Source organism: Kogia breviceps, chromosome 16, assembly GCF_026419965.1.
Source record: "Kogia breviceps isolate mKogBre1 chromosome 16, mKogBre1 haplotype 1, whole genome shotgun sequence".
NCBI lineage: Eukaryota > Metazoa > Chordata > Mammalia > Artiodactyla > Physeteridae > Kogia > Kogia breviceps.
Genome location: NC_081325.1, coordinates 78,741,587 through 78,757,648, shown reverse-complemented (window position 1 = coordinate 78,757,648; position 16,062 = coordinate 78,741,587). Strand labels below are relative to the sequence as shown.

The following is a 16,062-nucleotide window of genomic DNA, read 5'->3' as shown; positions in this document are numbered from 1 at the left end:
CACTTTTAATAAGTGCTGGGATGACACTACCCATTCATTTACCTTTTCTTTTTTCATCTTGCCACGCCACGCGGCGTGCGGGGTCTCCGTTCCCCGGCCAGGGATCGAACCCGTGTGGAGTTGTAACCACTGGACTGCCAGGGAATTCCGACCTGTTCATTTAAAGGCACCTTAGTATCTTGTTATCGAACGACACCTAAGTTTTATCAGACCTATTTCTTAGCTCCAGGCGTGACGCCCTCCTGCTTGTCCCGGTCTGACGTGGGACCAGAACCTGGGGGGCGAGGGGCCTCTGGGGACAGAGGTGGCAGCTCTCCCGACCCCTCTTCTCAAGCCAGGGTCCCCGGTTTGCAGGGGTTCCCCCCACTCTCAGCTAAGCACGGCCGTGAACCTCCTCCCCGTGGAACGCGATCGGTGGGAGGGCCCTTAAGGCGCGTGAGCCTTCACGGCGGCGCCCTCGCCGACCCCTCGGGGCTCCGGGCTCTGCGCACACACGGAGCGGCCGGGAGGCTGGCTGTCGGTCAGGGAGCCTTTGCTGACGCTGGGCCGCGGGGACGCCGTGATCGCTCACGCGGCGTCTCCACGTGCTTCCCCCTTCGCACGTGGCAGTTTCCTACCAGAAACGCGCTTCGTGATCCGTGAGTCCTCCGGAAAACAGGGGCGTGCGCGCGACAGCCGAGTCGCAGCGTGGGGGTGGCCGAGCGCGGCCCCGTGTAAGTGAGCGTCCCGGAAAGGCCGGGCCGCAGAGACCCAGTGGGTGGGTGGAGGCACCAGGAGCAGAGGGGCGCGGGGCCCCGGCGGGCTCTCCGCCTGGCCGCGGGGAAGGTTGACACACGCCGCGGGACCGGCCCGGCCGCAGGGAGCCCGGCGGCGCGCGGCTCGCACCGGAAGCGCTAGAAACGTGTGCAGCCCCCCAGCGCGGCGTGCAGACCTGCCTCGCGAGCGGTGGCTGTGAGCCCGGCGGTGCTCTGAGCCGCAGGGGCCCCCACTGAAGAGCCAGCTCTGGGCGCACCACGTGGCCGCGGGCTGCGGGCCCAGACGGTGTCCTCATTGGTGCCGCCGCCCGGGACGGGAGGGGGCGCCTGGCCACTCGGGGAGGCTCCCGACGGCCACGCGGTGACCAGAACGGGGCCGGCGGGGCGGGCTGAAGGCTGGGCGCCCGGCAACTGCGGGCAGAGATGGAGAAGTTTCAGGCTGCGATGCTGCTGGGGGCCGTGGGCGATGCGCTCGGGCACGGACGCGCCTTCGGGGAGGACAGCGCCTCGGGCCCTGAGGTCCAGAAGGAACCGGGAAAGGTGGGGGGACTGGACCACCTCGTGCTCTCGCCAGAGAAGTGGCCGGTGAGTGACAACACCATCATGCACATGACGACGGCAGGGGCCCTGGTCACAGGTGAGGCTCAGCCCCGGCGTGCCCGCGGGCGGGGCGGGCGGGATCCCGCGGTGAGGGGGGGAGCCCGGGGGCCACCCGCTGCCGCTGCTGAAACCAGCTTGTCACGCCCGGGTCCCCGGCAGACGGGACGCGCCGTGGGTCGCGTTCCCACGCAGCCTCTCGGGTGACGGTATCACTCTCTGCTCATCTGCAGCCTCAGGTTCTTAAACCGGGACTTTTCACTGTTTCGTAAACGTTCACTCGGCCGAGCCTCCGTCTCTAGGGTTAAAACCAACCAAACGGCTCGCTTCCGAGCTTGGAATGAGGGCTCAGCTTTTCACCGCAGGTGGAAAGCCTGCTTCTGAGTTTATTTCAACAATACCTAAAGTAATAAGCCACTTGGAAATTTGGACCCATTATGATGATATCTGCGGGGAATTACTTCTAAATTCCAATGAACTGTGGTTAAAACGCCACCTACCAAAACAGGATTTAGCTCGGAGAGTTGCTACAGTTTCGCAGCTGTCCTAAGAAAATGCTATGATTTGAGGGGAGACAACGTTTCCTTAAGGAGCTGCTTGATTTTAGGAGCAAAAGCCTTTACTGAATTTCAGAGAAGCAGTGGGTGTCTGTGAGGCGCAGCTTCCCCACAAGTACCGAGCGGTGAGCACGTCGCTGCAGAATTAGAACTTGCGGCGGCTCTGAAGTGGCTGGAATGTACGTGTCACCATGTTCTCACCCCGCGGGCCGGTGCCAGCAGCCAGGTTTAGCTCTGCTGTCACCGCACAGGAATGCCGTCTGCTCTGCCGGGTCCCAAGTAGCCGGGGGGAGAGCTAAGGCACCTAAAATAAGACAGCGTCACAGCAAGCTGGCGCAGCAAGCGTCCTTCTGAGTCTGCAAACTCCGAAATTGGGGGCAGTGGGCGCTGACTGTGAGGCTTTCAGGCAGGTTCCCGTGTCCCTCTGTGTCAGTCCGTGTGCCGTCGTGTCGGTCCTTGCCTGGCAGAGCCCACGGCGTGTCTCTGTCCAGTGCGGTGGCCCCCAGGACAGCTCCCGGCGCCGCCCCCGACGAGAATGTGCTCCCCCCGGTTGGATCCAGTCACGTCCCCTTGGCAGGAATAGGCGGAATCCGCCCCAGGTGAGGACGGCGGCAGTGGGCCCAGTTCCGATGGCTGCGGGCGCAGCTGGACGGACGCACGCCCTCTGGCCAGCGGGTCACCAGGGCGAGCTCGGGGCGGGCTGGCGCCCCCAGAAACTCAGCAAACAAATGTGTGTGTTTCCAGCTCCCGAAACATACAAGTTGGAGTTTCATTTAAGTTTCGTTTTCAAACAGCCCAGCTTTTTTCTTTAATAACAAACTGCAGCCGGCGGAAGGGGCCTCTGAGCCCCCGAGTCACAGCGACAGCAGACTCTGACCGGGGGCCGGGCGCTGCTCATCCGGTCCTCACACTGCCCTGGGGGTCGGCTTTATTACCAGGGGCTACAGATAAAGGAGCCGCCGCCCAGAGTGTGTTTCTAGTCCGCACTCACTGGCGCTGAGTAACCTGCCCAGCGGCCCGCCGTGAGTGTGTCCTGGAGCCCAGACAGCTTCGTGCCTGCTTCCGGAGCACCATCCCGCCTCCCGGGGCTGCTGGACGCGCAATGCTTCCGGGGCCCCGACGGACGGCGGCTCTTCACGCCATTTCCAAAAACACGCAGACTCCCGGAGAGGAGGGGCGGTGCCCGAGGCCTGAGCTGCAGCCCCGCACGGGCCGGGTTCCTGGCACCCGTCAGCCGTGCTGGCAGGCGCGCCCTGCCCTGCACTGTCCGGTCTGCTCTCCGTGTGACCAGCACCTCGGGCCCCAACTTTGGAGGGTGCGTGGCCTCTGTACACCACGCTGTGGATTCTTTTAATGGCAGAAGTGCTCGGGCTTTGAGATCAAAATCCATTGGCCAGCTCCAGCCTCGGCACGTGACCGCCCCTCGCTGAGCCTCGTCTGGGAGGAAACAGTAGACGGACAGGAGCCTGACCCTGCAGTGGTGGGCGCGTGGGGGGGGGCGGGTCACGTGAGGTCAGCCAAACCCGGTGCCACCCAGGCGACAGCTTGGGCGCCCCGTCCTGTGGCCCATGATCTCTGAGGGACTCGAGACCATGCTTGTCCCCAGAATGCCTTCCCACGAGGAGGCAGCGGGGACGGTGGGCGGCCGGGACTTGGCCGCCTCGCTGACAGGGAGATGGGAGGAGGTGAGCTCCCGGTCCCCTGGACGTGGGTCCCCGAGGGCCCGAGGAACAGGCAGGTTTCGGGCCAGTTGGGCCTCTCGCAGATAGAACCGCAAGCCGTGTACGAGGACCCCGGGCTTTTCTAGATTCTGGTGTGTAACTAGAAGAGGCACAGCGGCAAACGACAACGTCTGAAATCCAGTGAGATCCACGGCGCATGGTTTGTCTGCGGTCAGGTTTCTGCGGGGAGCCAGCGTCCTGGGAGCCGACCCCAGACTGCTCCTCCTCCTGGGGGGACGGGGCCGGACGCGGGTCGCCGCTTCCCTTGTTGCCGCCCCCCACCCGCCCCTTGTCTGACCCTGCCCCCCCCCACACCCTCTTCCGCCCCAGACTTCTGGTCCCTGGACGACCTGTACCGTGAGATGGTGCGACGCTACGTGGACGCGCTCGAGAAGCTCCCGGGGCAGCGGGTAGACCCGGCCACCGTCGAGGGCTGCTCGCAGCTGAAGCCCGACAACTATCTCCTGGCCTGGCACACGCCCTTCAATGAGAAAGGTCAGAGCATGAGTTCCTCTCCCCCTAAGGCCACGGGGCTGCAGAGCCCCACGACACTACCCTGCCTGTCACCCCACAGAGCGGCCGCCCAGGGAGCCAGCCAGCCTGGGTGCCGGCTTCAGGGTCACTGGCATCCCCGGCTCCTCTGTCACCATACCTGGTTTATTTTAAGGCCCATTTCCCCACTGCTTTCCCTTTAAATGCGTTATTTTTAGCCAGTGCATCAAGGGAAGCGTGCACCACCTGCATGAATGTCTGTCTCTGTGACGATCTCATGTGTCCTCCGGGTGGTGTCACCAGGCAGCTGCAGTCTCTGCCCCAGGGCCTCTGCTCCTGGGGTCCTGGACGCACCGTCCAGGTTGACGCTGAGGGCAGACCTGTCCCTCTGGGTTTACCTTGACGGAGGCCGTCAGATCAAATGTTACTGGCACATAAAGAAGCAGGAAACATGGTCCATAATAAAGAGAAACATCAGTAAATCAGAGCTGACGAACCCTGACACAGTCATTAAAGTTACCAGGTAAGAGATAAAATAGTGTGTATTCTATATTTTTGAAAGGTTAAATAGAGACATGCAGGGATAAAAAAGACGTACATCACAGTTCTAGAGAAAAACGCTACAATGTCTGAGTTTAAAAATTCACTGACTGAGATTAACGACATTTCAGAAGAAGAGATTAGTGAGGTCGAAGGCACAGAGATAGAAACTATCCAACGTGGAACATACAGAAAAAAAAAAAAAAGAACCCCAGAATGTGAAAAGGGCACCAGGGAGCCACGGGACAAGTCAAAGCACTAACGTACCTGTAACTGGAGTCCTTAAAAGAGGAGGGAGACCAAAAAAAGATGTGAAGAAATAGTGGCCAGATTTTTCCAAACTTGATCCAAAACATAAACTCACATGCCCAAGAATCTCAATAAATTCCAAGCACAAGAAACACGAAGCAAACCACACCAAGGCACACAGCAATCAAACCGCTCAAAACTAATAATAGAGACAGGAACGCGCCTCCAGTACCGACCGCCAAGGCGAAGACGGCAGGTTCTCGTCAGAAGCAGAGCCATCCGGGTGCAGAGAAAGCACCAGCCAGACCGACACCCAGAGGACGCCTTCGCGAGTGAAGGCCAAGTGGCCTTTGCAGGCAAACGAACCGAGGAGTTCATGCCGGGCAGGTGCCCAGGGGGAGATGCCCAGGACGTCCTTCGGGCAGGAGGACACCGCCAGCGGGGCAGGGAGTCGGTGGACACGGTGAGGGCGCGGGTGTTGACTTAGTCTTTAACCCTCTCTAACAGGCGTGGCATTAAAAGTAATAACGATGTGCTGCGGTGTCTACCAGACAGGTCCAAGCAAATGCCGGACACCCCAGCACGGGGGCGCCGCGAGGGTCCGAGCCCCACTCAGCCCTGAAGTGGGTCGGTGTCCTGCGAAGGTGGACCCAAGGCAGCTGCTCAAATCCCGGAACAGCGACGACTCGTAAGCCAGCCAAAGCCACGAAACGGAACCCTTCCAATGATACTCGCTGCGGGAGCCGCCGTCGTGTGACCTGGGCGCTCAGCTGGGCCAGGCGGCGCTGCCCGGACCGTCCCCCCGTGGGGACCAGGAGGAGCGGCCCTTGGCCCAGACTCCCCCTCCCTGGCGGGAGACGCCTCTCCGTTGAGGGTCCACGTGGACGCCCTCAGCCGGCGCCACGTCTGCCCCGTGGGGAGGGGAAAGGGCCTCCCCCGCAGCCCGGGAGGCTGCATGCGGCCCACCGCCTGGCCTGGGCTTCGGGGGCGGCCCGGCCCCGGGAGCGGGGAGCGGAGACCACACAGACCTCGGGTCCTCTCCTCCCCACGAGGAAGGCCGGCTCCAACCAGTCTGCGTGCCGAGCGCGCCGCGGCTCTGACCCCCGTGGGCCCCTCCGTGCTGGAGCTGTGGCCCCACGAGGCTCTGTGCCGTCCTCCCCCCGCGGGAATACTCATCTGGGTGCAAGCGCCTCTTCCCGCTCCATAACGCGCCGTCCTCTTGGCAGGAGAGAGAGAGAAGGGTGCAAATAACAGTCAGAACACCCAGTACCAAGATGAGGACATCACCTCCTCGTCAATCATGCCAGCAAGCAAGAGCGGTCTAAGGACCCCGAACCGAAGGCCCGGCGGGAAGAAGCAGCAAGTCCCAACTCTGCGCTGCTTGTAAGGGAGGCACGACTGTAAATACAAACAGGTTAGACGGAGAGAGACCCGCCGCGTGACGCTGATCACAGGGAGGCTGGCGTGACTCCTTCAAAAACAGCAAAAGGGAAGAATGTCGCCAGGGAAAAAGGGAGGCGTCCGTTCATCCGGAGAAATAACAAACCTGGAAGTTGATGTGCCTCGTAACAAAGCTTCAAAATAGATGAAGCAAAAACTAATAGAGCTGAACGGAGAAGCAGACAAACCCACAATTACAGGCAGAGATCTCGTAGTAGCAAGTTCTCAAACCAATGACTCCATCTTTACTGTGAGAAACTAGAAAAAGAGCAAAAAGAGCCCAAAGAAAATGAAAGAAAGGAAAAATTGAAAGTCAGAGTGAAAATCAATGACATAGAGAACAGAAAAATCAGAGAAAATCAAGAAAACCAATAGCTGACTCTTTAAGAAGATAAAAAAACTGATACTCTTCTAGCCCCAATGGTCAAGAAGAGAAGAGGAAAACACAAATTACCAGTATCGACAATGAGGGGGTGAGGTCACTACAGATTCTATAGAAGTTGAAAGGACAGTGAAGGAATATTAGTAAAAGCTTTATACCAATAAATTTAACAGCTTAGATGAAACGGATAAGTTCCTCGAAATACATAAACTACCAAAGGTCACTCAGGACTAAACAGGACACCCAGGTAACATTAAATCGATGAAAGAGCTTTTTACAAGGAAAACTCTGGGTCCAGGTGGCCTCAGCGGAGATTCTAGAAGCAGTTAAAGAAGCGATGGTACCAACTGTACAAAACTCCCCCAGGAAAGCAGAGTCCTCGAGGAATACTTCCCGAGTGCGTTCTCCTGCCCTCCTGACGACGCTGCTAAGAGAATGAAAAGGCGAAGCCACACGTCTGTTTACCTAAAACCCTGCCAAATGCAGAGTTTAGTCTGCAAGATGCAGACTAAGCTGGGGTCTGTGAGGATGGCAGAGGCCGGGACACAAGAAGACTGGGGGGAGGGGTGATAGATACGTCTGCAGTTTTTATTTAGGTGCCGGTTTCACAGGCGTATTTTGTCAGGAGAACTTGCCTTCCTTAAATATGTGCAGTTGATCGTATGTCAATTATAACTCAATGAAGCTGCTTTTAAAAAGAGGAAACACACCACTGGAAGCCTACTGGGCGTGCAATTCTCTCTCCTGCCTTCTCCCAGAAGGAGCGTTTCCTCATCCCATCAAAAATCCTGTTTTTAACGGCTGCTTTGCAACTTCTTTCCTCTCTTTTCTTTGTCAGGAATGTGGGCAGTTTCCCTATTCTTGACTCATTTAAATGACCCCGCGATAAACATGGTAGCACATAGTCTTTGTACATCTTCATATGGTTCGTGAGCGCTAGACCGCCAGAGCCGACATCACCGGCGCGGAGGTCTAAGACCAGGCATCCCACGTTCCACGCAGGCTCCGGGTTCGGTGCTGCCACCAAGGCGATGTGCGTGGGCATGCGGTACTGGCAGCCGGGGCGGCTGGAGACGCTGCTCGAGGTCAGCGTGGAGTGCGGCCGGATGACACACAACCACCCCACAGGTGACGCGGCGGCGGGCGGCGGGGGGGCGGGCGGGACCGGACGGCAAGGCCTTCTCCCCGCTTCAGAGTCGGTCACGTCACAAGAAAAGCGGGGCGGCACCGGTTCCGCACGAGCCTGGGCTCTGGCTGGAGCCCCGGGAGCCAGCACTCCTGCCGGGCTGCCCAGCGGGGAGCCGGCCCCGCCGTCGGGCCGTGCGCACCGCGTGGCCGGGGCCAGTGGCCGTGGCGGCAGAAGCCGCTCCCCGCCGTGCGTCAGGGCAAAGCGGGTCGAATAACAGCGCCGCTCGGGGCGTGCAGGGGGCCCACACTCCGGGCTGCCCCCCCCCCGGGTCGCGCTCCAGAGGGAGGGCAGGCCTGCTGGCCCAGCTCCCGCCCGTGAGACGTGACCGGGAAGCAGCAGCTCCAAACTTCAGGACAGGGGGGCCCTCCTGAGTGCTGGCTGAGCTCGGCTCCCGGCCCCCTGGGCCGAGGGTGCCAGCTGCGCTCGGTGACTGTGCTCCTTTCAAGGTCACCTGCAGGGTCCAGGCTTTCTGGTGTCGCCCCCTGAGCTGCGAGGGCCACCCTGTGCCCTCCAGGAAGCAGCCGACGCGGGCGCCGTGGCACCTGAGGCGTGGCCGTGGTAGAACACGCCGCTGAGTCCACAGCAGGCGCGGCCGCTGAGCCACGGACCCCGCGGATGAGCCCGTCAGATCTCGGAGCACAAAGCCATGTAATTCAGCCGGGCGGCAACGTCCGAGTGGTGGAGAGGTGTTTGCTAACCCCCGACTCGGCAGAAGTGAATTAAACATAAACAGCCTTCCAACAGGAAAATGGTGAACGTTTGGGAACAATGCCACGAGTACGAGAACCTGGGGTGAGAGTTTAAACATCTAGAACGTTAGTTAACTTACTGCCCACTCTTATGAAAGAAGTGTTGTTTCACGTGTTTAAGAGCTGGTAATTTATATATTCCTAGGCTGGCGACTAGGGTCGGACAGCACACACTTAACACCGGGAAGCACGTTTTAACTCCACTCTCCTTTGCAATTTTTGAACTGCCTTTGGAGGCAAGTGTCAATTTTTCTTACATTTGTTGCCTGGGAGCATCGCGTCCCAGATCTGGAGCTGAAGCGCCCCGTGACGGGGCGTGGGCGGTGGCAGGTGGTCAGGATGGCAGCTGGACCCCGGACGCTTGTCCCTGCCCCAGAAGTGGTTGCGGCTGACGCCTCCCTGGGGCCCCGCTTCCCGTGGCCGCTCGGGGCAGCTCGGCGGGGGCTCACGTGGGCTTGCATCCGTTCCCACAGCAGCGCTTGGAGGCGGGGATCGTGCTCTCCCCACCCCGCCGCTGCCCCCTTGCAGACGGTAACTGAAGGTCAGATTCGCAAAGGCCAGGGACACAGTGTGTCCAGCACCTGGGAGAGGGCGTGGCTGGTGCCAACATTGACCCTCTCTCCTGCCCACCCCCAGGCTTCCTCGGGTCCCTGTGCACGGCCCTGTTCGCGTCGTACGCCGTTCAGGGGAAGCGGCTGGAGCAGTGGGGACGAGACATGCTGAGGACTGTCCCGCTGGCCGAGGAGTATTGTAAGAGGACCATCCGGCACCTGGCAGGTGAGCCCGGCCTCCCTCCCGACACCCTCCCCCGGCACCTTAGAAGGAGGTGGGCTCCAGCCACACCCAGAGCAGACTGGGATAGACTGGGGGGGGGCATGTGACAGGCTCACCCACGAAGAAGGCCTGCAGTATCGCCTGGCCAGAGGGCAGCGGGTCAGGCAAGCACGGGGATCCCCTCTGGGGTCCCGAGACGCGGGCACCCCACACACACACCCCTGTCATCCACGAGCCGTTGCAGCTGCCGCTCCAGACTTTGCAGCGGCACCCTCCTGAAATGACTTCAGAAAAGTCGCCTCAGCGCCTCTGGGGCTTGGAGGTCAAGCTGCTAGTTAGGGATAACGAACATCCTCTCTCCTGACTTTGCAGGCACAGTGTTGAATTAATAAAAATACACAGGTTCAGGGCTTCCCTGGTGGCGCAGTGGCTGAGAATCCGCCTGCCAAGGCAGGGGATACGGGTTTGAGCCCTGGTCCGGGAAGATCCCACATTCCGCGGAGCAACTAAGCCCATGTGCCACAACTACTGAGCCCGTGCACCTAGAGCCCGTGCTCCGCAATAAGAGAAGCCACCGCAGTGAGAAGCACGCTCACCGCAACGAAGAGTAGCCCCCATGCAGCAACAAAGACGCAACGCAGCCAAAAATAAATAAAATTAATTTTTAAAAAAATACACACGTTCAGAATTTTCGAGAGAAGCCACTTAAAAATACCGCGATCGCTGCCTTAGCTCAGCGCATTGTCAAGCAATTCTTTGGGTTGGTTTCATTCTCCATCTTCCTTGCTGGTATTTCAAAGTAGCTTCAATGTGAGCATTTTCGAATTTCCCAAGCCACAGCTAAGGCGAGGCGCCAGGCCCTCCTCTGCCCCAGGCTGGGCGGAGGGCATGGGCTCTGCCTCCTTCCTCCCGCCCGCTGCCCACGGCACCCAGCTAGACGGCCGCCGCAGCCCACTCATCTGCTTTTTGTGTTTAGAATACCAGGAGCACTGGTTTTACTTTGAAGCTAAATGGCAGTTTTACTTGGAGGAGAGAAAAATCAGTGAGGACACGGAGAATGAGGCCAGCTTTCCCGACCGCTATGACGCAGAGGAGAGGGACAAGGTAGGTCTGCCGGGCCGACACGGGTGGGGGGCAGGAGCTGTCGGGGCCGCCACCCAGCGCCCCCGGCTGTACGGAACCCCACGGTGGATGTGCGCTGAGGGATCAGCTGGAAGGGGCCGTGGAAGCTTCTCGAAGGAAAAGCCCATTTGAAATGGATAGTGCTCTTATCTTGTCATCTTCTCTGATTATCAGCACGATTTGTGGTAGAAAAGTTGAAAACGTGAAAATAGTCCGTCTCACTTCATCTCTTCTAGGGTCTGGGGATAGAGGGACGGGACGGATACGTCTGTGCAAACCACCGGCGCTCCCCGTGCTGAGAAAACCCCCTAGTGGCTGAAATCGGCGGGATCGTGTTTGGTAGCATAAGAGAAACCGCCGTAACTGCGGTTTAACCAAGACAGAAGTTCATTATCCTCACGTCAAGGGAATCAGAGCTGAGTCAGAAGCCCTTGCCGTGAGGAGCCGAGGACCCTTCTGTCTGGCTGCTCTGCTGTTCTGCAAGCACGCCTCGTAGTCCAAACTGGCTGCTCCCCTGCCGCCAGCACATCTGCATCCCAGGTGTCAGGAAGGAGCAGGGGGAGAGGAAGGGTCCACCCTTCCCTTTGTAGGCGCTTCCTACCGCCCTTTCACTTATCTCTCATGGGCCCCCCGATGCAGAGAGGCTCAGCAACACTGTTATTCTTCCTCCTGTGGAGACGCTGTTGCCCCAAACCGGCACTGACTCCGCTGCTAAGGCACAGGGCTGTGGCCTGCCCGCGTCCACCTCCCCGGCCCTGTCTGGCCCCTGCGCCCCGTCAGCCGTCTGTGCAGACCCACAGGGGCCTGCTCGGAGCCACCAGCTGCTCCGGCCGCCGTGGCCCCCCCCCCCACCATGTCCTCCGGGCAGCCTGCGGCCCTGCCCACACGCGGCACCCCTGCCCGGCCCCGCTTGTCGCTGTGCCCCACGCAGACTGCGGGTCACGCGGTGGCGCCCGGCCGTGCTCGCGCGGCGGCCCCGTCACGGCACTCCAGACCCCTCGACGGCTGTCTCTGTCGTAGACCCCGCTGCCCGGCAGCTGGCGAGTTTGTTTATCTGTGGGACGGCTGGGGTGGGAGACACGGGAAGCCAGTCTTTCCCGCTCAGTGTCCACGCGCGGCCCTGGGGCAAATGCCCGGCACACGGGGCGTCACAGAAGCGCACAGACAAGCCGGAAGCTCGTGCTCTAACGCGCGGGACACGGTTGCCGGCGGCCCGTGCCTCTGACCTGTGGCGCTTTCTCCAGACCTACAGGAAATGGAGCTCGGAGGGTCGAGGGGGCCGGCGGGGCCACGACGCCCCCATGATTGCGTACGATGCCCTCCTAGGGGCCAAGGGCAGCTGGACGGAGCTCTGCCGCCGGGCCATGTTCCACGGAGGTGAGACGCGCCTTCTCGCGAGTGTGAAGTAAGGGGCCACCAGCCAGGCCCTCCTGCCGGGCCCGGGCTCCCCACCTACACCGCTGGGACCTCCGGGTGCCCAGGTGTGGAGACGCGACACCTCCCGGGGCAGGGGGAGAGGGGAAGGGGCAGCGGGCCAGGCCGCGCGCGCACTGGGCGGGGGGAGGCTGAGAGCCCGAAGCGGGGGCGGCGGGCGGGGGTGGTGGGCGGCGCATGCGCAGGACCCGCGGGGGGGGGGTCGCCCAAGCGCACCAGGGTGTGTGGCTGTCCCAGGAGGGGGAGGGGAGGGGAACCCCCCCGGGAGGGGACCCGCCCCCCCCCCCCCCCCCCCCCCCGCTTCCCCAGCACCACCCGGAGCAAACCTGGGCTTTGGCTGAGGCCAAGGGCGGAGGCTGAGATGGCCCGGCCTCCTGGCAAGGGGGCAACGGGGGCAACGGGGGCAGCGGGGGCCAGGGACCGCCGTGCAGCCCTGAGGGCCTGTGCTTCGTTCCAGGTGAGAGCGGGGCCACGGGGGCCATCGCCGGCTGCCTGTTCGGGCTGCTGCACGGCCTGGACGCCGTCCCCGCGGGCCTGTACCGCGCGCTGGAGCACAGGGAGGAGCTGCGGCGCCTGGGCGAGGTGCTCTACCGCCGGTCCACGGAGGAGAAGTAAAGCCCCTTCCCCGCGCCCGGCCCCCGCCCGGCCCGCCGGCGCCTCGGGGCCACCCGCAGCTCATGTGGCATCTTAACTTTTCCTCCCGATTTCAGAGGCCTAACCGCTGTATAAAACACACCGTCTGTCCTATGGGAATAGTCTTCCTGTCCTGGCCAAGCCCGGGGCCTCACTGACGTCCCTCCGGACTCAGCAGCCTCCACCTCCAAACGCGAGGTCACGAAGGGCCTCTTGGACACTCGGTGTATTTTATTCTGTCGCCAAACTAACGCGTTTGCTCACTGATTCCAACAGCACCCATAACCACGATGGCTCTGCCCGGACGGCCTCCTCTGTCTGCAGGGCACCCAGCGCGGTCTCTTTCTAGCTCTTAGACGTGCGGTGCGACACCTGCGCACCTCGGGCTCCCGAGCCGCACGGGGCCTCACCTGGCGCTGCGTCTGCGTTCTCACCGCCGTGTGTCCAGAGCAGGAGGACGAGAAGCCAGCGCTGGCGCCTGCGGGGGGGCACACGCTGTGTTTAAGCTCCAGCCCACGTTTCATCTCACTAGATTTAACACCAGCCTCTCTTAGAACGACTAACTGATGAAGCCAGGAAACGGGGGCCTCGTGCGGCCCGCATCCTCCCATGCGCCGCCCTGCCCCGGGCTCGCTGACAAGGACAGAGCTGGCCCTGTTCCCCGTGGCCGGGGCTTCCCCACATTTGCTCTTGTTAAAAATAACCTTGGACACAAATCTCTTTGAAGTAGCCTCTGGTGTGAGTAAAGCAGCGGTTGGTGATTGACGTGTAACATGTGCTTTGGCGGCTTGGCTGGGCCCGTCTTGTGACCACAGGCCCTGCGTGCTGAAGGCTCGCCTCCGAGCACAGCCGGTCGCGTCCCCGCCGGACACGCAGACGCTCGGCCCCAAGGTGCCTCCCGGCGTCCTGGGCGTGGGGACGGGATGGGCGTGTTTTCCACAGACTCCATCACTTTGCACTCCTCGGGCAAGTGCGGCTCCCGGCCGTGCTGGAGAGACACCTTGGGCCATCCCGCACGTAGTAACACAGTGGCTTCCACGCCATGTTGCCGAATAACTGAACTAACCTTTGTTGCTCAAGATGCTTTTCAGTCAGAAGAGGCGGGGTCGGGGGGACGCTCCACCATGCGGGGTCCGGATAGGTTTAGCGGGGCTGGGAGATTAATGAGAATTGTGTTCCAGGAACAGAACCCACTTAAGGTAAGCCGACACTTTCCCAGACACACACGACAGGTTGGGCTTCCTGGGGGGAGTCTGTCCCGTGTCCCCGGCTTTCCCTAAAAGCAGCCCTTCGCAGTCTGCTGCGTGGAAGGGGTTGGACGTGAAGCCACGGGTCCACCGGTCCTCCAGGCAGTGCTGAGCAGGCCGAGATGGGCTGGGCCGACCCCCCCCCCATGGTGGGCGGGAGCTCTCACCCAGGCCCGAGGTGCCCCGGGAGCAGGGAGGTCCCAAAAGAATGTGCTGGGCCTGCCTTCAAGTCTGGACAGAAGGACCTCGCCCCCCCCAGGGGAGCTCGCCTGCCGTCCACTCTGACTCAGTGACTTCGGGGTGCAGAGGTCGGGACCGTCACCCTGCGGGGGACACTAAGAGGCCTCACAGGACCAGTGGGGACAAGGCATCCGGGCCACTGGGAAAGCGGGGACATCAGAACCGGGTCCTGAGGGATGAATAGGAGCGCGTCAGGAGCATGGCTGTGCCAGGCCAGAAGGCTCAGCGTGGGGGAAGTGTGGCGCTGGGACAGAGCACAGCACGGCCAGAGTTCGAGGGGAGTGGAGGAGAGCAGGGCAGAGAGGCTGGCGGGCGGGCACAAGGGGCAGCGGGGAGCGGGCGCTCAGGGACGCACCGGCGCGGGGCCCTTCCACAGGTGCTGCTGTGAGCCCTGGGAAAGCGGGGAAGGGGCAGTCTCCCCGCGCGGAGCCTGTGTGCTACTAGGGGGCCACGCAGAGCCACACTCCACGTGCTCTGTGCTGCACCCAGGCCTCAGGCAAGGATGAGGAGTGCACAGCCCGCTGTGCACCCCGGGGACGTGCTGGGGGCTGTGTGCTCGGGTGGGGACCCCAGCGGGGGACACGAGACGCCCAGTGCGTCAGCTGCTCAGGCCCCGGGGCGGGAATGAGCTGGGACCAGTCGAGGGCCAGTGCACTGGAGCCTGGCTGCCCAGCGAGCCCAGGGCACATACCCCTCTGGCCGGGGCTCAGCACAGCCCGACCCCCTCAGATTCTGGGTGCGGCCCCAGATTCAGCTGTCATGTGTTTTCGGCTGTGGCCACCCCACAGCCGTGCCGGCCCCTCTGCCACCTCGGAGCTCAGGGGCGTCGGGGCTGGGTTTGTTTGCGGAGCCTCGTCCACCACGGCGGCAGCAAACCCACGGAGGTCTGAGGCTGGGAAGCTCTCGCTCCGTCCCGGCCGTTCTCAAAGTGGCCCCCAGGGCCAGCAGCTACGGCCACTCAGGGGACTTGCTGCAAATGCAGGTCTTGGGTCCCCGAGACGTCTGAGCTGGGGCTTCTGGCGGGGTCACCTCGCTCTGGGCGCCCAGGTCCTCCGGCATCTGAGGGTATCAATGGGAGCAGCCGCATTCCGCGTGGGTTCACGGCGTCGGGGTGAATTCGGGGTTCTATGGAAAATTCCGCGGTTACGTTCACTCCCCCGAAAGGAGTAATTGTCCGTCCGGGATCCGCCGCCAGGCAGTGGACGGGCGCCCAGCTCACAGACGGTGAGGCCAGCAGGGGCCCCACCGCTGTCCTCCCACCGCGGAAGCGCTCCTAACGGCTCTTAAAGGAAGCTTGTGTGCAACTTCCAGAAACAGAGCTCTCTCTTCTGCCAAGTACAGAAAGAAAAGTATGCTCGCGCGTTCCCTTCCAGCCTGCTTTGGGTCTGCGTCTCCGCCGGCTGCGTCCTGAGCACTTTCCTGCTGTAGATTGTCTCCCCTCAGACTCAGACGTGACGTTTTTGTCAGGCACTTAGGATGTGTCCCGTTTCCGGTGTCACACGCAGCACACGAAGCTTTGCTCTGCGCCCTGATCGTCTCTTTGGGATAAACAGCTAGCCGGGCTGATGGCTGAGCTGCAATTCTGGGCACGTCTTTGCCAAACTACCGTCTGGAGAGGTGGAAGCCCCACCGGGGGGAGGCTCCTGCTTCGCCAGTGCTCGCTCGCAGGCGTGCCCTCAGGGGACAGCCTCTCGGCCTGGACGCTCAAGGTCACAGCCCCGTCAGCCGCTGGGCTGGGCTGGGGCGAAGGGGTCCCGGGAACAGGGCCGTGGAGGGTGAGGGCTCAGGCCCCTCAGCCTCGGGGTTGCTCTGGGAGCATTCCGAGGGGGCTCAGGAGGGCAGGTGGCGGCCGGTGCCCCCCGCCCTCCTCCCCTCTACTGGGCAGGGAAGACCACGCCCTCCTGCTCCGGGCCTCGCCCCAGCCCCCGCCCCACTGCTGAG

The 16,062-nt window shown here is 61.9% G+C and overlaps 1 protein-coding gene across 6 annotated transcripts; it reads left to right on the top strand.

Moving 5' to 3' along the window:
• Positions 1 to 1,066: 1,066 nt before the first annotated feature.
• Positions 1,067 to 13,399, top strand: ADPRHL1 (ADP-ribosylhydrolase like 1). Of its 6 annotated transcripts, none has more exons than XM_059041578.2 (7): positions 1,069 to 1,392; positions 3,961 to 4,125; positions 7,736 to 7,861; positions 9,308 to 9,448; positions 10,422 to 10,549; positions 11,812 to 11,944; positions 12,459 to 13,399. In XM_059041578.2, exons 1-7 carry the CDS (start codon positions 1,179 to 1,181, stop codon positions 12,614 to 12,616), a joined length of 1,065 nt encoding a protein of 354 aa, XP_058897561.1. In that variant the 5' UTR covers positions 1,069 to 1,178; the 3' UTR covers positions 12,617 to 13,399. The 6 variants fall into 6 exon arrangements, with proteins under 6 accessions (XP_066872480.1, XP_058897561.1, XP_066872482.1 ...); XM_067016381.1 differs by having other exon boundaries at positions 1,071 to 1,340; XM_067016384.1 differs by lacking the exon at positions 1,069 to 1,392 and adding an exon at positions 2,213 to 2,315.
• Positions 13,400 to 16,062: the final 2,663 nt, after the last annotated feature.